This window comes from Branchiostoma lanceolatum, chromosome 5, assembly GCF_035083965.1.
Source record: "Branchiostoma lanceolatum isolate klBraLanc5 chromosome 5, klBraLanc5.hap2, whole genome shotgun sequence".
In the NCBI taxonomy this organism is placed as follows: Eukaryota; Metazoa; Chordata; class Leptocardii; order Amphioxiformes; family Branchiostomatidae; genus Branchiostoma; species Branchiostoma lanceolatum.
The window spans coordinates 6,649,181-6,670,533 of NC_089726.1; the positions used below are offsets into that span (position 1 = coordinate 6,649,181).

At 43.5% G+C, this 21,353-nt stretch overlaps 4 protein-coding genes across 4 annotated transcripts; 3 read left to right on the forward strand and 1 right to left on the reverse strand.

The window, feature by feature from the left end:
• Positions 1–49: 49 nt before the first annotated feature.
• LOC136434671 (monoglyceride lipase-like) lies at positions 50–7,947 on the reverse strand. Its single transcript, XM_066427651.1, has 7 exons — positions 7,241–7,947; positions 6,146–6,252; positions 3,400–3,536; positions 2,953–3,060; positions 2,398–2,493; positions 1,511–1,729; positions 50–845 (listed from the first exon to the last, which is right to left on the reverse strand). Exons 1-7 carry the CDS (start codon positions 7,372–7,374, stop codon positions 738–740), a joined length of 909 nt encoding a protein of 302 aa, XP_066283748.1. The 5' UTR covers positions 7,375–7,947; the 3' UTR covers positions 50–737.
• A 218-nt stretch (positions 7,948–8,165) lies between these two features.
• On the forward strand, positions 8,166–14,346 carry LOC136435000 (uncharacterized). The gene is made up of 4 exons (XM_066428159.1): positions 8,166–8,700; positions 12,603–12,778; positions 13,872–13,962; positions 14,330–14,346. The coding sequence occupies exons 1-4, from the start codon at positions 8,631–8,633 to the stop codon at positions 14,344–14,346; spliced, it is 354 nt and encodes a 117-aa protein (XP_066284256.1). The 5' UTR covers positions 8,166–8,630.
• Positions 14,347–16,421: 2,075 nt separating this feature from the next.
• On the forward strand, positions 16,422–17,399 carry LOC136435001 (cadherin-2-like). Its single transcript, XM_066428160.1, has 2 exons — positions 16,422–16,691; positions 17,171–17,399. The coding sequence occupies exons 1-2, from the start codon at positions 16,441–16,443 to the stop codon at positions 17,397–17,399; spliced, it is 480 nt and encodes a 159-aa protein (XP_066284257.1). The 5' UTR covers positions 16,422–16,440.
• A 29-nt stretch (positions 17,400–17,428) lies between these two features.
• LOC136435009 (protocadherin-like wing polarity protein stan) lies at positions 17,429–20,654 on the forward strand. The gene is made up of 7 exons (XM_066428176.1): positions 17,429–17,450; positions 17,782–18,021; positions 18,391–18,659; positions 19,081–19,246; positions 19,492–19,869; positions 20,379–20,546; positions 20,626–20,654. Exons 1-7 carry the CDS (start codon positions 17,429–17,431, stop codon positions 20,652–20,654), a joined length of 1,272 nt encoding a protein of 423 aa, XP_066284273.1.
• The last annotated feature ends 699 nt before the right edge of the window (positions 20,655–21,353 follow it).

A 21,353-nucleotide genomic window follows, 5' to 3' on the forward strand; every position in this document is an offset into this window, starting at 1 on the left:
ATCATTCTCCATGTGGAACTCATGTGATAGACAAGAAACTTTCACTGAATCATGTTTAGAATCGTGTTTATTTACAGAATCGTTTGCAGTATCTGTATCTATAGCCTGTAACGTTATATAGAACCCTAGGCAGGGAGTCTCCTTTGACAGTGGCTACATATTATGAGGGCCAAAGGAAGGACATACTGAGTGGCTGTTAAGCATTTGAGTTTCAGCTTCATACAAGTTACGTGAAAACATTGAACTGCGCAGCTGGGACATATGTGCAATATAGTTTGCGCACACTTTTTATGCTGCTTACAGTCTGTGCAGTCTAATACTCTCCAAGCAGTAGGAGTGGGTCCGGCTGGTTTTTGACGTGTTTTTAGGCGATTTTGTCCCGTTTTCTTTATGTCGCAAACGCGACATAAAGAAAACGGGACATAATAGAAAGCCCGACAAAAACGCCTAAAAACATCAAAAACCAGCCGGACCCACTCCTCTGCCTGGAGAGTAACAGTCTTAGACCATTGTGACGACTTATGTTTCAGTGTTGCCAGTGAATGTGATATTGTAAAAAAAAATATTCCACGTTTTCTAGCAATTTGAGATTACGGTGAAGGCTTAAATGATTTTTGGTGACATTTTGTTCAAGTAAAACAAAGAAATTTATCTATGCATTGAACCGACATCTACAGAACACATATGATGTAGAGCTGTCACGGTCTCTTCAAGGGGTCAGCGCCTCCTACCGAGAACTATGAGGATGGCAGCCTGTCAATGATCCAGTCGATGATGTCTTTGCGGACCGCAGCCGCGTCCTCCGGTAACTCGTGGATTATTTCATGCGACAAACCGGGATACATCTGCAAACGGCATGCCAAGATACTGCTGTAACTGTACATTCAAACGACCGAGCGGCCCAGCGACCGAGTGAACGAACGGACGGACGAACAGAACAACAACCGCTAGTGTTGCAAAATGCGATAATAAAAGAATTTTGACAAAAAAATCCGACAGGAAAAAAAAGGTGGCGAATTTGTACTCTCTAAGCAGAGGTTAGGCTGCAACTTGTTTTGAACGTCTTTTTATGCGTTTTTTGTCGGTTCTCTATTTTGTCAGGTGTTCGTTTTGTCCGTCAGCCAAAGGAAAACCTGACAACTTAGAAAGCCCGTTAAAATCCACAAAAAGAGGCCAAAAAAAGCCGGAGCCCAACATCTGCTTGGAGAGTAGCAAATTTGTGGCCACATCCGTTACTGGGTAAGAATGGTAAAAAAAAGAAGATAGGAAAAAAGAAAATAAAAGTCAGGTTGGGCAAAGACTGATAACAACAAGGGAGCATACAAAAACATATCTCGATGCAAGGAGAAAGCAAAACAAAACAGCACTGTAAAGCAAACCTAACGGGAACGGTCCTAATCCCGACATATGCCTAATCCCGACACATCCCTAATCCCGACAGAGTTTGGAAAACAGATACCGGTATGTTACGGCCGATTGCTCGTATGCGATAAGGACCATAAAATGTTACCTTTATCTGTTTGTCCTCGCTGCCGATGATTTCGTAGAAGTGTGTGGACGCAGCCGGAGGTACCATGGGGTCGTCCCCGCCGTGTAACAGCAGCACGGGGGACGTGAAGGAGGCCGCCCCGGCCACCGCCCGCTCTATCGCCGAGCAACCTTCAACGGTGACGCGGAAGCGGTTGCCGAACTCATGGCGATTCAACGGGTCCTTTACGTCGCTGTCCATCTTTTGAGGAGAGACGAAACGAACAAACGCACGTAAGTTGCATTACAGGTTATCAGAAATCCAGGAGGAAAACAGGGGGAAGCAAAAATCCGAGCGACAACATGCTTGTGTTCTCCATGTTAACAGGCAAAAAGAAAACTACTTTCCTGTTAACATTACAAAACCCACACATCATAGAAAAAGTGGGATCAGCCGTCTTCCACTGTCTCGGAAAAAGAAGTCAAACCCAAATAAGATAGAATTTAGTGTTAGTTTTTAGACTAGAAAAGTCACATGCTATATTGTTATCAATTGTCTGTCCGTCCTTCCATGTTACATGTACTTGCAATTAGCCTACGGGCAAGAACTTGCAATAAACTTATTATTATTATTATCATTAAGAATTAAGATGGAACACAGAAATCTGAGTGATATTTTCAAGTCAGTTATAAAACTTCTTGGTGATGTCTTTGTAAATCTGCTTGGTCATAATTAAAGATGAGCTAGTTTGTTGCTAATTATGATCTCCAACCAGATGTAGACTTCGGCTTATTGTTGTTACGCGGTTTTGAGGCGTTTTCTATGTCTTTTTAGTGTCTTCGCCTCTGTTTTAACTTTTACATATAACGCCTCAAAACACACGTAAAACCCTACATCTGCTTGAACAAAAATATGAAACCCATGGGTACCTTTTCGGGGTTTCTTGTGGCTGGATTGCGGCGCCCTGTCGTACCGGGGATGATCCGCAATGGATAAAAATACGCCAGAACCTTAAGACATAAGAGCTAAACAAAACAAAAACCCGTAAACATTCATTCTGATAGAGGAAATATTAACGGAAAACCCGCGAGCAAATGCATTACAACACTACAGTCTACTAGTATTGATAGACAACTCAACAAGCAAACAAACATGACGGAGAAACAAACAAACAAACAAGCAACATGGCGGCGACCAGCAAAAATAGTATAGGCTTTGTAACAGGTGATACGGTGATATATTTGTCATCCTCGCAACCTAAGCTTATATCAGACATTTGTTTTTCAGAATAAATATATTTCTTCCACTCCCATTGTGGTGATACCAATACATGATTGTTTGTTGTCTAGCCTGTGTTACAACATCTCTCGCTGTCAGGCTAGAGGCTGATTGGGCGAAAGAAGAGACAAGATAACAAAACACCAACAATACTATTTGTTCTTCTTCACTTGTTTTTATAATAGCAAGAATGGACACAAACGTACTTGCCAGCCGACAGGTTCCCCGTTGGCTCTGAGAGAAGCTCCGGTACAGACCACACCAGCCAGCAGATCGGGACGTTTGAGGGACACGAGAATGGTAACGAGAGCCCCCTGTGTGTGTGGAAAACATAACTCGTGAAGCTGCTGTGGATGGATCTATGATATTTGGTGAGAGGGTAAGTTCGATAATGCCCCCTATCCACCCAAGTCGCTTTCTAAGGTACTTAAGTGGAACTTTCCGTTTTGATATCTCGTGTTCTGAACATGTCCAGTATGATTAAGATTAAGATCGTGTTTGTAAATTGAAGCCAGAGTCTACTCTACCAGACTAATCTACCTTATCATTATCATTGTTGTTGTTGTTTTTGTACGATTTAACTTCTCCTATATCTCCAAGCAGATGTTGGAAGATTTGCCCTTAACTTTCAGAAGTGACAAAGACATCCTCACCATGGAGTGTCCCACACAGAAGACAGGAATGCCCGGATGTCGGCGGCGTACTTGGCAGACATGTTGGATGACGTCATCCACATAGACGTCAAAGGACGTGACGTCAGCGCGATAGCCCTGGCTCTGACCGTGGCCAACTGCCACAGAAACAGACATGCGTATGAGAATATTTTTTAAAAGTCTCTTTCCACCTGATATACTACAGAGGAATTTCTAAAATGATGATAACAATAACAACTAGAGTTCCACGACCTCATACCTTCGCCAAATGATTTTAACCTTTATGACTGACGTATTAGGAGTGTTTCTCATCAATCATAAATCATACCAGTTCATTGTCTTAAAATATAACATGTCCAAAGTATGAGCTGAAGAAATTTATCATCAATTATGCAAATGAGGCCCTTATAAGCATAATTTGATTCAACGATGTTCACATTCACATAACGTCCCGATGCCACAAAAAAGGATTAAATGTGTGAAATTGCCGTCTTTTGCCAGTGTGGAATAATAGAGGTTACTCATTAAGTATGCAAATAAGGCCCACATTTGCATATTTTCTATCTATCAACAGTCCTCTCTTCCTCAGTTACAATTTGAATTGTCATATCATGGAACAAAGCGGATTTTTAAAGTTGCCTCATTAATTATGCAAATTAGAATCTGATTTGCATAATTATCGTCCAATCATACTAAGCATCACAAAAGCTATCCACATACCAAAAATCATGACCATCCATCAAGGCCATCATGTTATAGTATTTTCTCATTAATTATGCAAATGAGGTCTTCATTTGCATAGTTCATATCAATTAATATTTTTCTCTTCCTCAGTTACATATGTCACATGTTTCAGAGTCCTATCATGGAATTTGGCGGATGTATAAACTTTCCTCATTAATTATGCAAATTAGATACTGATTTGAATAAGAAGTGTCTAATCATGTACATCATCACTCAAGCTATCTACCTACCAAAAATCATTACCATCCATCAAGCCCTTCTTGAGTTATTCCCTTTCAAAGTCAGACGCAAAACCTGCTCCTGCAGTTCCAAAAAAGCCGCTAGGGGGCCCAAACCCACACCACTTACTCTCTGTCCAAAGATCTATCTACCACTCAAAAATAAGTTCCATAGCATGTCCAGAACACGAGATATCAAAACAGGAAGTTCCGCTGCAGTACCGTAAGAAGCCGCTAGGGGGCCCAAAATCTCATCGTTTTTAGGTCTCATCAAAACCTACCAACATACCAAATATCAAGACAATCCATCAAGGCATTCTTGAGTTATCCTGTGCCACTACAAACAGACAAACAAACAGACAAACAAACGCTACCCTCTGCATAACCTTCTCGGCGAAGGTAACAACATTCTTATTGCTTCACACAAAAAGGAGCAGAGGACTTAGCCTCCGATGCAGACTCCTCCCGGCTGTTTTCTTTTTCAAGTTACAGTTTTTATACTTTTACATTTTTTTTCTTATTGCTGGCCGGGAAAGAAGCAATAAGAAAGAAAAAATGTAATAGTATAAAAATTGTAACTTGAAAAAGAAAACAGCCGGGAGGAGTCTGCATCGGAGGCTACAGAGGACTATTTCTGCCTTGTCTGTGCGTATATATATATCTGTCCCTCTGTCCCTCCAAATCATTAAGGAAGATTACGTCACGGCTGGTCTAGATTTTTTTAAACAAAGTTTAAGAACGTTAACAGAGAAAAAATACTGCCACGGTGCCCAAAATCAACGTGTATCATCTCGCCCTTACTAGCAGACAACATGCCAAAGTACCTTATGCAAATACATCAAAGAGATCTTGACTTATTGCTGCGAACTGACACAGACCCAACCAATCGCAATACCCTGAAGTAGGTGAACCTAGAAACTACATAGTAGCTGTACAAAAGAGGGCGTGCAGGATAATTCTAGGTAAAAACTATGTTAGCTATGACAGAGCACAAGAACAGCTGTCACTCACTCCCCTGTACCTGAGACGGCGTAATCTTTGTGTGAAATTTCGCACGGTCGATCTCTAAATCCTCGAACCTTCTCTCATTGGCTCCCTCCGAAACGGGGAAGTGTTCACTGTAGAGACCTAAGGGCCCTGTCACACTTGTGCGTATATGCAAGTCCGCATGAGTTGCGTATTAACAAATTTTTGCTTTAGGTTAAGTCTGCAGCCGAAGAAGTCATTTCTTTGGTTCGATACCTAGGCTGCACAATGGTGGGTCAAAGTAGAAAACAGCTTCTTCCCTGCAAACTTTACATAAACAAACAAAAAATGTTCATGCGCAACTCATACGCACTTGATTATACGCGCAAGTGTGACAGGGCCTTAAGGTCAAAGGACGACTTCACACAGTTCAGATGCAGAATTTCTAGATTTAGAAAGACTGCCTTACCCTTTAGCGTAGACTTATTGAATGAATTGTAGTTTTTTATGAAGCGTAGTATTATTGTAAGAATTGTACAGTTATTGAATGAATTTTAATGAATCATGTCTCATACACCAATTCAGCCAGGAAAGGCTGCGATGGTATGTGTGTTGCAAATAAACCGGTCATACAAACCAGTCATACAGCCTCCTTCTCGGACGTAAAAAAGGGAAGGCAAAGCAACGGAAGAAAACATCTCATAAAGATGTCATAGAGTTTTGCAAAGTTGTTTTAGCGACATCAATAATGACAAATACTATGACTAACGACGATTGAGTATTACATCAATTTGATTCTGTAACACAACGAAACTCACCGTGGTCATGAGAGAAAACCTTTAGTCCACATGTCGCCATTTGCTTGGCAAACTCGTCGTACTGTAAACAGTTTTGCTTGAAGCCATGTGACAGAAATACAAGTGCCCTGGGGGGGGGGGAGGACACAGAAGAAACAAAATCATTCTAGAAAATTTCAGATTCATTGAGATTTTGTTCTGCGTTTATAGTGCTGGCCAGGCAGACCCACACTGAACTGTTAATGCAAAATAGGTAGATGTATAAAAGACTGCTCTGTCATTAGAAAAATACCGAAACTCATGATCAGCCCCACTCGATTTTAATACTATACCAAATGCGTTTTGCTAGCCCTTATTGTATTAGTAATTAGGATGCTAGATTTTATTCAATACCTCTATCTTATGCTATGTTTGATAGTTGTTGCCATGCATTGTACCATGTACAATTATCGTGCAATAACGTTCTTTTTCTTCTTCTGAACCACCCCTACGGTAGGACTATAGCGGACCCGTTAAAGGTAGCCGTATCGAAAGTAAGTATCGAGAGCAATAGTATACTAAGCCTATCAGGACGATTCGGCACAAGTCAATTACTAGTCGTGGCGTGGCGGTGGCGTAATGGCAGGGTGTTTGGCTCTGGGTCCCCTGACTTGTCTCGTTGGGAAAGGCACTTAATTATAAGTCGAATTTCCTCACTTCACTAAGGTAAAACAAGTGGACCTAGATTAGGTTAGGGACGTCCCTCGAGATAGGACGTTAAATGGAGGTCCCGTGTTTGAGGATCGAGAGCCACACCCCTGGCACGTAAAAGAAGCCACCACACTTATCGAAAAGAGTAGGGGTCTTTCCAAATAGATTAATCTGTCCAGATATGCAGTTTGTACTGTTCAGTACAAACCTGGTGTGTTACGCCATGAGGCGGTTTTCCGGCCGTATGCAATACTGACAATAAACAGCAAGTCCAGGGGGGTTAACCCTAAGTCCAACCTAACCCTAACCCGTCCTAGGTCTGGTGCCGAACTGTCCTGGTTTACTAGGAGTCATGTCAAGGTACCGAAACGTCCCGATACCGCCTCGGTCATACATGTGCGTGGAGAGTATACGTAGTGCTGGTACCTGGGGCTCTGTCCTGGCTGCAGGGTCGGCTCCCAGTCCTTACGGAACAGGTGTTGTCCGTGTGCGTTCACCAGGTGAGGCAAGGTAGCGTAGGGCACCCCCTGAGGAGTCTGCGGACCGCTGGACTGAGACATCGCGTACTGGTGTGGAGAAAACACACCGTTCTCTAACTGGAATGTTGTAACAAGACTTCTTACTCAGATAACAACTTCCCACGACCTGAACACTGTTCAAACAACTATGTTTAGTTTACTTAATATCTATATCTGTCAGAGGTTAAAGTTCACTGTAACACGTCCGTCATATCACGTGTTTGATGAGATCCGCTTGCATCTTGGACACGTGGAAGAAAGAGTTAACCTACCTTCCTACTATCCTTCTTCGTCTTTCTTTCTTCTTCTTCTTGTACTTTATTCCTCCCTTGGGAGAGCATTGCCGCTGATGAAGTATTTACAAATGGGATGCCATGACACCTAACATGTGGTATATAGCGCTCCTGTTTTATAAAATAAATTATATTCCTATATATTGTCATTTCGTACTCATATTTACAATCTTTTGGAGGGCAGGTGAACGAACCTGCCAGGGGGTATCCCATGCCCCACACGTCTAGTCTACCGGTGACCATTAGGACACTTAAAAAATTATTCAATCAAATCTATCGTATCATATCTTTCTTTCATTCCTTCCTTCCTTGCCACCCTCTTTTTTCTTTCATTTTTTTTTTTATAAATTGAGAGAGGGCCAAGATTATGAAAGTGTGAGGTGGCATTGTCCTCGCCTCATTTTCTTGCGCCACTACCTCTGAAAAAAGGAACAAACTCAGTTCGAAGGTTGCGTGGTTTGTGCGTTGTTCTGAAATAACCGAACCATTTCCATTGTTTACATTCGACACGGTGGTAAGTTAGCCGAACAGCCTTGCAACAATGTCTCAAATTTCCAAACACATCAGCAATGGTAGCGTGTCGACAGTCAAAAACGCCTCCAGCGGAATGCCGCGACACTGCAGCGCCCGTGTGGTGAAGTAGTCAATTCTGTGACCACCCTTGGAGGATAGGGTTGCACCATTAATGTATGCCCGGATGGGTCCTTGAGTAACACGCCACCACCCTCACGTAGCCCCCCTTGCGTCACAAACGAACCATGGCGACATCTTGAAACAAGCCAGCAACTTTCAAGACTTTGGCGAGGTGACGGGAAGACGTATCATCTGGACTTAAAGGATCTCTGGATCTCCAAAGAAGTTTGCCGTGTTTAGATTTGTACTTCTTAGTTTCTGCTTGACGACGGCATATATTAGACAACAACCTGTCGAATCACGGAAGGGCCGAGTTAACGCTAACATTCTACAGCAACACGATGGAGCACACGAGTGATCTAAGAATGCAAGATGTCGTCTAAGATGGCCAGGATTTTTTTCCGGTGTCTGCTACTTCTGATCTTGACGACAGCATGCTCAGGTAAGTCTCAAACGTCCTACAGGTGTATTACGCCACTTTAAGTTATCTAGAATCAAGTGCAGGTGGACGGGTAAGTCACATATGAACGATCTGCGGCATTTCTACCGACTCTGCAGGTGTTATTGCTGGGGCAATGACTAAGCCGAAGTGTCTAGTCCTTTATGACAGTTCACCCCTGAGTACCTTAGGTACGTACACCTGTCGACATCTGTAAACAGGTGAGGTGTAAATTCAATTTGTCTGTGAGGCGAAAAAATCGTCCACCTATTCGTGAAACAGGGAGGTGCAATGTGCAAATGTACAGCTTGTATATCACATGAAGCCGCTCTGATGAAAATCAGCGACGAGGCCTTGCAAAATAAGGTCGGCACGCAGGGAAGTAGGTTCTCTTTTTTTTAAATAAAAATAAAAATTTTGACTTTGGCAGGAGCGATCCAACAAATACAATTTAGAAACGTAAAACTGAAATGCACTGGTATTTTCAACATCATATTGTGACCATACAGATATACATTGTACTTACTTGTACAAGTATATAGATAAACAGAACAACTTTAAAGTGCAATATTTACTACATGTTTTTACACCGACTGTTCAACGAATCCTTCTGTTTACAGTGTGTGAAATACAGGAATTCTGTTTCTAATTTCAGAACTCAAATGCCAGATAAAAATATTATTTCCCTTGTCAGCGGCCAACAGACAAAAAGGCTGGTCGGTAGGTTTTTGCTAGGGTCGGTCGGGTAACCGAAAACACTGCATTTTTTATAGGCCTGAGGGTGTTGTTAGCCTACATCAAGAACGTGACATACCTGGATCCATTCAGATCATATCAAAACGACTTGGGTGACTTCTACATGTTTGATTACAAGCCTGTTGTATAGTGTACATTGTACTCTATAGAACAGGTTTATGAATGATGTTACTCTGTGCCAATTATCCCTTTTAGTGTGCAATCATGCAAACATCCTCTCAACTCGCATGTCAGAATATTTGTTTTTACAACATAAGATAATTGCAATCTCGTAGTACCATTTAACGGATAATTTGTGGAGTATGTAGATGCAGTCATGTCGTTTAAAGTATAGGAGGAAATACACTTAACGTTACATCTACTACGTAACGTTATGTGTTATTGCAAAATTTGAAAGTTGGGTTTGTCAAGAGAGTTCGCTAATGAGGTGGAAACACAGACATGTGCCGACAGGGAACGGGAGACATGACGTCAGCACTCCAGAACGTCAAGTTTAACCTGTTAACCGTCACTTCTAAAGGTTCCATCTGGAACAGCTCAATTTCAAACGCGTCGTTCAAGGGCGCCGCTTGTTGGAACACCCGTCCACACAGGGGTCCTTACACCACTTTTACTCACCCCCTAGTAGACTGTCTGAGTCTCTGTTCTCTTTGGCCCAGGAAAATTCATGTTGTGTTTCCGTTAACGGTCTTGAAAAAACTGAGGGTCGGTAGGAGGAAAGGGATCGTCTTTTATTTAGAGTCGGCCATCAACATACTAGTAACAGGGTATCGACATAAAGGGAACCTAGGTTTGGTGGTTCTGTTTATATCACCTTTTTCTCTTGCAACGGAAATGACGAGAACATGTTGGAAAACGATGGCATCAATTTTGAACCACTCACACCGGGAAGGACCCCTACTCTTTTCGCTAAGTGCGGTCGGTTCTTTAACGTGCTCGAGGTGTGGCTCTCCTCAAACACGGGACCTCCATTTAACGTCATATCCGAGGGACGTCCCTAACCGACGCTAGGTACTCATTTACACCGGAAAGTGAGGAAAGTCGGGTATATAAGTGCTATTCCCAAGGGCACAACATCAGGGCATATGGATGGTTTCGAACCCGAGACCTCTCGGTTGTGGGCGAAACACCCTACCGATTGCGCCACACGATGTCACTGATAAAACGTTACGTTCCTGTTTTCACCTGACGTTTAAAGTGACGTAGATGACACTGACTACATCACATCTGTCACATTCAGAATGATTTATGACTGCCATGCCCTCTTTTTGTCTAACGTCTAGTCGTTACGTGTTTACGTTGCAACTTAGATGTGTTTATCTTCTGTATCGAATTTGTGGAAATGTAGCGATACGTTACTTGCGACAAATCGCGCACAGTGTTACAATTTTACCAACCACGAGAAAATCATACATAAGACCCACAAGTGGGGGTGGGCTGAAAGAGACATACCGCCGTCTTCTGTGCAAACAAAAGTTGTAGATCACCTTTCTGGACATTCTTTCTCACTTTTCTGGTTGTTTGCGTTGTAACTTTAGCCGTTCCGATAGTGACCGCTCGGCCGGGAGACACCGATTTCTCTGTTTGTGTTTAAGAAAAGAGAACAGAGCAAGGCGTGTCAAGTGTCTTGTATACGTTACCGCGGTTGTTGCAAAAGACGTCTCGCAAGTAACAGAATTCTGATAGCAAGAGCTTGTAACGTTTGCTTCTTTAATTGTAAACTAGCGTTAGATTGCTGCGGTTGAAAGTAGAGTAACGTTCTATCATGTGTATCTTTGCTACATGTATACAAACCTGTACTGTCGCGGTAGAAAACAGAAGTTTTGTGTGTGCGGTAACGTAAAGAAAGAAAGCTTTTCGCATGCCCGAATGGCACCTTAAGAGCCTTTTCAATGACGCAACGTTAACCTTAAGAGCCGGACGGGTGTTCAATTGTGGGTGGTCGGCAGTTTGTGCCGTATCCATGGCAACAGGGACTGGGCACAAAAAGTATAGATATCAGAGGACCGTATAGATGTCTTTGTGTCCTCATGGACGATTTTGCACCCTTTAGATAGAAGTCAATCACCTCTGTCTTGTTGGGGTGAAAGCACAGCCCGTTTCCATAGCGACCATTGGCTTCCTTTGTATTGTAGAGACTTTGAGATAGATCTACTACAAAGTATGGCGGTTTTTTTATTGTGCTGGTGAGTGGAGCGAGGAAGACACATGGCAATAAAAAAACGCTTTGAGATACTTAGAAGCAGTTGCATAGACGACAGTTACAACAAAGATATTGCTAGCTACATGTGTCTGATGTCCGCAAGTTTACGCTTGTCATCCCCTATTATTGATAGCCTGATCATAGTCTGTGTAACGAAAACTCCGCTGTCCGGGCATTTATGGCCCCTTCCCGCTGAAGGCCGGGGCCAGATGCTGGGCCGGCAACTATAGCGCGATTCTTTGGAAATCATTTCTTTCCAGTTAGGTTTCTGGGAAATCTGTAATTCTTCAAGCAGAGGAGGCGTTCCGACTGTTTTTTTACGTGTTTTAGGCGTTTTTGTCAGGCTTTCTACTCTGTCATTTGTCTCGTGGTGTTTGAAGAGACATTAAAAAAAGACAAAGTAGAAAGCCCGACAAAAACGCCTAAAAACACGTAAAAAAACAGCCGGAACACCTCCTCTGCTTGGAGAGTAGAAATCTGTAAGAACTCAGAGCAATGAACCGTACATCATAATAACAACGCATAGATACAGAGGCTGTCCGCATTTTCCCTTTCTTAAATCTTGCTGTATTCAAGTTTACACGTAACAAAGAAAAATGGCATAGCACACGTACCAAAAGGTGCATGACGTATAACCACCAAAAAACAAAGACTTTTGTCTGATATGATATACTTTACTTATATAACAATAAAAAAACATTGGCTATACTCCCTACGTCTACAAATTACTAAACAAAATCCACACTAAACGAAACTTTATAATCCCTTTCCCCAATGATCCCTGCGTTTCCTAAGCTCGCCATGTCTCTGTGGTATATTGTATTCCAATTTGTAAAAAAAGGAAACATAAGATATAGAAGCAGGCAGTTGTAAAGAGTGTTGACGATGTTCAAAGATCTTACCCAAGAGCATAATAACATTTGCATATATTTTCTTTCCACCTTAGCGGTGACGTTCACCTACAGCAGTGCGTCATACACAGTGGGCGAGGACGCCTCGGCTGGTGATTACGTCATCACGTCTGGTGACGTCACAGTGACGTGGACAACCAGCGGCGGGACCACGCCGTTCGAGATCATCAGTCCCGTCGGCTCACCTTTCCAAGTGGACTCCACGGGGGCGGTGAGATTCTAACAAGCAAACAAACAAATAAAAAAAATAAAAAACGAACAGACACACAGACAGAAAGACAGGCAGACAGACAGATAGACAGACAGACAGACAGACAGATGGACGGACGGACGAAAGCAGACAGATACATCATCACATCCCTAGCCTCTAGGATATAACGTGACATCGGCGAGCATCAATTTTTGTCCGTTTACAAAATTAAAAGGAAAAAACAAACGATTTCGACCATACTGTAAATCGTACAAAGCAGTTTCAAAATGAGCAAATATATGCCATAAATCAAATTGCAAAAAAATATCGGAAAACGGATACTGATGTCAGAGAATGCCAAAGTCAATTGTAGATTCAATGAACAAAAAGGAGAAATGAAAGAAATTTATTGTTCTGCATACCATACCCTTTGTGTGTAGTCATTTGCTCAACCTTCCTGACCACTAAGATTCCGTAATGAAAGTATTTTCGCAAGCTCGCATCAGTTTTGATGTTTCTATAGGGAGGATGTCATCCGTATAATCGAATCCTCATGGCCTTACACGGAAAATGTACGAGAACATGTAAACACTAACGTTATAAGTGACGTAACAGAAGATTAGCTCCGAACCGTAAGGTCCTAGCAACGGCATGGTAACCGGGTTCGAACAGGCATTCCGAAGTTCGATCCCGTTTCACTGCTTCTAGTTCTTCGAAGCATTCGATACCTGAAATGATGTAGGGCGTAAGGGCCGAAGCAAAACGTTTATAAATGGGGACGGATGGCAAAGTAGTCAGCGGGAAGTGATCAGAGGAGAAACCCGGTGCTAGAATAGGATGGATACCAGGTTATACGAGGGTGAGTCAGAAAGTATTTCCATTAGTATCATAGCAGGTGTGGGTGTGGTCATTTTGAAATCGACTCAATCGCTCACAAAAGTCAGAATGACAAATTGCGATCTTTCAGTCTCAAGAAGATGTGTGCCTTTACATTTGTGCCAAGTTTCAACTCATTACAAAAACGAATCCTCTATGATACTAATGACATTTCTTTCTGACCCCCCCCCCCCCTTGTATCAAACAATTTCAACTTGGAAATGTTTTGCCTATACAGGTGACCGTGGCTTCGTCCACCAGTTTGGACTACGAGACTACCAGCATGTACGTAGTGACTGTACGGGCGAACGACATCACCGGCGTCACAGGTGAGAGCTTTTTTTACTGTTGATATTGAAAAGCACAAAGATTTTGCCCAAAAAGACAGTAGTAGATACGCTAGGTAACAGTTACCTCAGCAACTGGATAATTTTGTTAACATATCAATTCAGAGTTTTGGATCAATAGCTGGTGAACTCCAAATTCTGGTTCAGTCACTGACAAAAGACAGCGGGTGCTGTCGAAAAAGTCTGGCCGTTTACAAAATTATCCAGTTGCTTGAGTAACTCTTATCTTGTGTATCTTACTACCCTACCTTGCCCCTAATCCTAACGACAACCCTAACATTAGTATATGGTATGGAGTATTTTATCAGTATCCACCAAATTTCAACTCATTGTAGTTATTACTTTCCAGTCGACGTCGGCTTTTGAAAATCAGTAGGTAAGTGGCGGAAAAAAACAAGGGTTAACTGTGATCAGAGCTATGTGGGTAAAGTTCATTATGTCATGAATCCGCATGAAATAAAAATGCTTGATGAGAATTCCCTTGGTATTTCAAATAAAGAACAAGAGTTCGTAGACCTCATTTCTCCATGAACTATTCTGTTTTTGCAAATGACTTACACGTTTACATATTATATGCTTGGTCATAAACACCTTTAACAAACTTACACATGTCGCAATATTGACAGTAATATTATTTACCACTTAGATGAATCATGGCGCTTTTGCATTGATTATGCAAATTATGAATTCATTTGCATAATTGGTATCTGTTGATGCTCCACTTGCCATAAACTACACATGTTACATGCATTTGAGTCTTATGATTGAAAACACTGCAAATATAGATTTTCCTCATTAGTTATGCAAATTAAACCCCAATTAGCATAATTTGCACTTCATTATGTACATCTCTGTCCAACCTACCTGCATACCAACTATCATGGAAATCCAACGTTCCTCTTATCAGTTACTCTCCTTAGAAGATTTTCACAATAACGCCCCAGCAGTTCCAGAACAAGCTGCCAGGGAGCCCAAACCTACACCACTTCTTCATTACATCACAAGCTATCTGCCACAAACAAAAATTAAGACCATAGGTGAAAAGATAGAAAAAAATCAAGTTCTGCTGCAGTACCTTACAAACCAAGGGGCCCAAAATCGACCTTGAATTTTGGCTTCACAACACCCGCCCACATACCAAATTACATCGTAATCCATCATATCAAGAGGTTTTTAAGTTATGCTGCTTATAGTAGTCCGGAAACACACACAGACACACCCAAAACTATATCCTCAAATGTTTACAAAAGTTTACAAAAGTTTACAAAAGTTTACAAACGTTTACAAAAGTTTACATAAGTTTACAAAAGTTTAAAAATGTTTACAAAAGTTTTAAAATGTTAACAAAAGTTTGCAAAAGTTTACAAAAGTTTACAAATGTTTAAAAAAGTTTACAAAAGTTTACAAATGTTTACAAAAGTTTACAAAAGTTTACAAAAGTTTACAAAAGTTTACAAATGTTTACAAAAGTTTACAAAAGTTTACAAAAGTTTACAAATGTTTACAAAAGTTTGCAAAAGTTTACAAATGTTTACAAAAGTTTACAAATGTTTACAAAAGTTAACAAATGTTTACAAAAGTTAACAAAAGTTTACAATTGTTTACAAATGTTTACAAATGCTTACAAATGTTTACAAATGCTTACAAATGATAACAGGTCACCATTGGATTGGATGCCTGAATTGCGCTGTGAAGTACAGCAAATACCGTACTATACCACAACTATATATACAGTAAAATATCATAGTACAGTTAAAACTTTTATGGTGAAAATTTTTAGCGATTCGGTCTTCTGTCAGCGTGCACGTATATGTAAATTCTGCAGTTGGTACATCATGCATTTCTGGGTGCCAACTTCACAACATGGTTGGAGAGGAATTGAAATTTGTTCCTGTTATAAAACTTTTCATCTGCTCAAGTCCCCCTACCCATCACAAGCTGCCACCAAAAATCAAGACCACAGCACGTCCAGGTCAAAGGATACAGAAATTGCAGTTCTACTACAGTACCAAGGTCACATACCAGGGGGCCCAAAATCGACCTTGAACACCCGCCCACATACCAAATACCATTGTAATCCATCAAGAGGCTCTTGAGTTATGCTGACTGGAGTGGTGCGGAAACACAAACAGACAAACAGACAGACAGACAAACAGACACACTCAAAACTATATCTCCATTTTTCATGGAAATAGAAAATGGGCCTTCAGCAGAGCAAGTTGGCCCGCACACCTCAGGTTTCAGCTCAATTGTCCATGTTTTTCCCCTTCTCTCTCACCTAGCATAACTGGGTGTTGCCTGCAAAGTAATGATAATAATGTTTTTGATTTTTGCAGGCATCCACAGAAGGCTTTATACTTGCCCCCAAATATCAGCTGTGCACTTTATTTCTTGGTGCGGTGCAGAACTTATTGATCACCCCTTGTATCTCTCCACACAGACCAGGCTACGGTGACCATTATGGTGACGGACGCTGCCGAACCACCGACCTTCTCTAACCTACCCGCCTCCCGGGCCGTACCGGAGGACGTGTCGGTGGGCACGGCGGTCTACACGCTGAGCGCCGCCGACCCGGACGAGCCCGCCCAGACCCTGACGTACACCATCGTCAGCCAGACGCCGTCGGACAAGTTTCAGCTGAGCGGCGGCGTGGTGCAGGTGGGGGCGGCGCTGGACTACGAGAGCGAACAGACGTACACACTAACGCTCAGGTGAGGATTGCGTCGTTAGACGTACACGCTAACGCTCAGGTGATGATTGTGTCGTTAGAGGTGCACGCTGACGCTCAGGTGAGGATTGCGTCAAGTTGCGTAAGTTGTGTGGATTTTAACATGTTTTATAACATAGCCCACAACTCTGACTGAGATGTAATATTTAACGTTTGATTTCACTAACCGCTACACTACGAGGGCGAACAGACGTTCACTGTTAGAAGACACTTCAAGTTACGTCGTTTTGTTTTATGTTAGCCAACATGTATTTTGTACGTCTATCTGTAACTTACATAGTTGACCGTACAAAAGTACATTTTGTTGCGTCAATGAAGCTTCTATTAATGGGTGGAAAAGCTTTCGGCAGGAGCGGACTGGAGGTATGATAAAGTGGATATCAGGCTAGGTAATAAGTGTTGTCGTTAAAACTAGATATACAAACAGCACACATACAGTGTACCTACGATATTCCCTTCCAGAGTTGAGGACGACACGTCAGGAACGCCCCTGTCGGCAGAGTCCACGCTGACCGTCACTGTCAACGACGTCATCGACGAGATGCCGACGTTCTCGGCGTCGGCGTACTCCGGCAGCGTCGACGAGAACCAGGCGTTTGGCACGACGGTGACGTGGGACGTCGCCGTAAGCGTCACAGACGGGGACGATGGGGACACCATCTCATACTCTCTCTCAGGTGACGTGTTTTAAGCCCCGTTTACACATAGCCTAACATCGACATGGCTTCCGAACATCAGCCAGGTCTGACCAGTTTAAGATTAAAAGTCAAACCGAAAAGCAATTAAGAAACAAAGGAAAACTGCACAAAGTTGCACAAAATGTACAATGCTTGTACAGGAGAGTAGCTATTGGTATCATATTTATCTTGTTCTAGATCATGCACTAAAATGGCTCATTATGTTATCACAGGCGAATTCTTTTTTTGTTGACAGGAAAACGATATGGAACAACTTGCCATATTCGCCTACCTGCGAATCTGGTGTGTTACGCCGAAAGGCGGCTATAGTGGCTATATAGATACATGTTGATTTGTAAACATTTGAAACATTTTGCCCTCTTTCCACCAATGCAGGGACGAACAACGACCACTTCGCCGTTGACAGCAGTACGGGTGCCGTGACCACCGCCAGGGTGCTGGAGCGGGACGGGGCGGACGGCGTGTCGGCCTACACGCTCGTTCTCACCGCCACGGACACGGCCGACAACACGGGCACCGCCACGCTCTCCGTCACGGTCAACGACGTGAACGATAACAGCGCCACCTGCGATCCTGACGTGTACTACAGCATAGTGGAGGAGAACACTGCAGCAGGTAGGGACCACGCTGATCTCCAAGTAGAAGTGTAGATGGTGTCGGCTTGTTTTGGACATTTTTTGTTCATATCGTGTGCGTTCTCTTTTTACTGTTGTCCGCCTCTTAGGATTTCTTAAATGACACCTAGTACGCTTGACTCACAAAATAGATCATCAAGAGGCCTGTATCGCCCCTCGTCTCGCCTCATGGCAGACACAGACCCATGTCTCAGGGATCCTCACCTTTGACATATTACCCACAATTCATGTCGCTGCACATGCGACCTCTGAAGTGTGATCGACCTAATTGGCCCCGATGTTAAAAAATTAAATCAAATTAAACTTCACTGTAAACGAAACGAGATGTGATGTTATTGTTCTTCCACAGCTGCGCCCGTTGCCCTGCTGAGCTGTACCGATCCAGACGACGGTGTGAACTCTGACCTCATCTTCTCCATCGTCAGCGGCGACGACACTGCCGCAAAATTCGACATCGCCTCGGACACGGGGCAGATTACGACATCGTCCACTGTGGTGGATTACGACACCGACGCCATGGATACGGCCGGTTTTCGGTACGTGCTGTACGTGAGCGTCACCGACCAGGCCGCGGATGTCTCCGACAGGCTCACCAGCACCGCGACGGTGGTCGTTGCGGTAAGGACATTCATATTTTCGCCAAGTCATTTCACGATTCTAACATCTGCTTTTAGTCTAGATAGTCTAGATTCATGCAACAGAACGTCTTGGAGACAACAATGCTACACGACAGTCAGGACTTTCGAGGCGAGGCGTGTTGCCCACGCTAAGGACAAGAGAGCAAATGGAAAGACTAAGCAGGCTGTCAGGACAGTATGCAGGCGCTAGTGGGCGTGGTGGGAGGGAACATCATCCGCCGTAACGACGGGAGAACCAAGAGTCCATGAATATCACGTGGAGGACTCGAGGAAGAAGCCTGTTCGCTCCTCTGACCGCTTCGCTTGTCAAATATATATTTCCAACAGGGCAACACTACAAACCTTCGTGTATCAACATTCCAAAGGGATGGTTACTAAAAGTGCACGCTATGTGTTTTCAGATAACGTCAACAAACGACAACGCGCCGACCTTCACAGGTTTCACGTCGTCAGTGGCGGTTGACGAAGACGCGCCCATCGGCACCACGATCCTGTCCGATCTGAGCGCGACGGATGCCGACAAGGGCGCGGACGGAGCCGTCAGTTTCTCCATGATAGCTGCTACAGGTAATTAACAACACGAGAGGAATGTGATACTGTTTTAAACAGCTAAAGTTTGTTTCAAAACAATCATGACAATTTTCCGCTGTCTCAACCACAGCCTTCTTCGGGTTTATAAATGACGGTGATGAAACAAAGTCGAGCTGTATACTAACAAATGTGGACTTGATACTGATTAACATGCGCACGATCCCACCATAGTTCGGCTGATTTTCTTCCCCTAATCACAACACTGTGTCATTTTTTTCTAGATGACGGAAATGGTATCTTCCACGTCGACTCTTCAACCGGCGCCGTGTCCATTATGGGTCCACTAGACTACGAAACGGTCTCCAGTTACGAACTGACGCTAAAAGCCGAAGACGGCGGCGACCCCAGCCAGTCCGCCACCGCTACGCTCACCGTCAACGTCACCGACATCAATGACAACCCACCTACGTTCGACCGGGGTATCTACACGGTCGCCGTTGAGGAAGGCGCCGCCGGAGGGACCAGTGTCGCCACGCTGGCCGTGTCGGATGCAGACTCGAGCAGTTCCGTCTCGTACGAGTTCGTCTCCGGCAACGACGCCGACAAGTTCAAGTTCGGGACGACGAACACCAACGATGTGGAAGTGAAGACGACAATAGGTAGAATATCTAAAGAGAAAATTAAGATAACAAAGCAGTAGTCGTAGTTTTGGGTCACCTGACATACAGTCTACCGTGGATTGGCCAGGCTCTCTTCGGGACAGAGGGGGCTTTCCGCCGCAGGGTTAATCTTTGGCACCCGGAAGGAGTTTTACACGGAAGGAGTTTAATCATCGTCGTGGACCAATGAAACGCCTACAGCGTAAAACAACCAGCGGGTGTAAAAGAATACCCAGGCGGCAGAGAGCTCCGTCTGCCCCGAAGAAAGCTTGGCCAAAGATAGTCCGGCCCAACGACAATGGACTGGATGCCAGGTATCCATGCTACTGCGTTCGCCCCTTTGATCTCTTCATTGCGGAATATTCTGCCTTGAAGCAATCCGGGGCTAGGATAAGATGGATTCCAGGCTAACAAAATGTACCCTTGATTGTGTAAAGAACTTTCCTTTTGAATACTCAATAAAGTTGCTTCGAACTGTTTTCGACCAGATTGATATATTCCTCTTGCAGATTTGGACTCTGCCACTCCAGACGAAGGGGAGTACACGTTGGTTGTCCGGGTAACGGACGGAGGGACTCCGGCCCTCAGCGGCACCACCACGGTCTACGTCACCGTCACACCGACCAATCAGCACGACCCTACCTTTGCCGGTTCGGGTACAACTGCTGTACCGGTAAGTAGGCAAGGAAACTTATTTCTATTCTGCTGCTTAATGTAATGTTGACTGTTATGGTAAGCTTCACTCTGTTTTCGCAGATGATATCATATACCAAAGTATCCCGTAGGGATGCATGTACAGGCAAAACAAACGTACATAAAAAAACACAAGTCATAACTGATGTATTGTTGCACAGATTGATGAAGATAGCCAGGTTGGGACGACCGTTGCCACAGTAACAGCGACAGACGACGACTTCGGCACACAAGGAGAAGTCAGCTACTCCATCATTGGTAAGAATATAACTACTTGCTTACTCGATAAAACTTTAGAAATGTACAGTTATTTTTGACTAGACGCTTGCTACAAATTATGTAGGTATCTACCAATACTACATTCTATCCCGTCTCACCATGCAGACGTCATCCCTACGTCACTGTCCGGACACTTCCATGTCGACTCCGCCAGTGGGGAGGTCCTGCTGACGTCACAGGTGGACTACGATACCATGGGGGTCACCAAGGTGATCAACTTTGTGTTCGCAATCATCAAAGCATTGTCTTTACGCTAACGTTACTTCAGCGTACGAACAGGTTGGCTGGTATCCATCCTATTTTATATCCGCATCGCTCCACCGATCGCCTCCCTTCAAAGGGTACTCTAGAACAGAGAAACTATCGGTATTTGAATATTCACTTAAAATATAGGCGGGTGTTCGTTATAATTGACTCTAACGCACACGGTCCTGGTAACAGGGTTCAAACAGACATTCAGAAGATTGATCCCCGACCGTTACACTGCTTCTGAGAAATATTCTATTCCCGAG

Coding starts and splice junctions, on each gene's coding strand:
- LOC136434671 (XM_066427651.1), bottom strand. CDS start 7,374: ATGTCTCAGTCCAGCGGTCCGCAGACTCCTCAGGGGGTGCCCTACGCT. Junction 3,061..3,399: donor TCTGTGTGGGACACTCCATG/GTGAGGATGTCT, acceptor CCACACACACAG/GGGGCTCTCGTTACCATTCT. Junction 1,730..2,397: donor CCACAAGAAACCCCGAAAAG/GTACCCATGGGT, acceptor TCTCCTCAAAAG/ATGGACAGCGACGTAAAGGA.
- LOC136435000 (XM_066428159.1), top strand. CDS start 8,631: ATGTCGTCTAAGATGGCCAGGATTTTTTTCCGGTGTCTGCTACTTCTG. Junction 8,701..12,602: donor CTTGACGACAGCATGCTCAG/GTAAGTCTCAAA, acceptor TTTCCACCTTAG/CGGTGACGTTCACCTACAGC. Junction 12,779..13,871: donor AAGTGGACTCCACGGGGGCG/GTGAGATTCTAA, acceptor TTGCCTATACAG/GTGACCGTGGCTTCGTCCAC.
- LOC136435001 (XM_066428160.1), top strand. CDS start 16,441: ATGGTGACGGACGCTGCCGAACCACCGACCTTCTCTAACCTACCCGCC. Junction 16,692..17,170: donor ACGTACACACTAACGCTCAG/GTGAGGATTGCG, acceptor ATTCCCTTCCAG/AGTTGAGGACGACACGTCAG.
- LOC136435009 (XM_066428176.1), top strand. CDS start 17,429: ATGGCTTCCGAACATCAGCCAG. Junction 18,022..18,390: donor GGAGGAGAACACTGCAGCAG/GTAGGGACCACG, acceptor GTTCTTCCACAG/CTGCGCCCGTTGCCCTGCTG. Junction 19,247..19,491: donor CTCCATGATAGCTGCTACAG/GTAATTAACAAC, acceptor ATTTTTTTCTAG/ATGACGGAAATGGTATCTTC.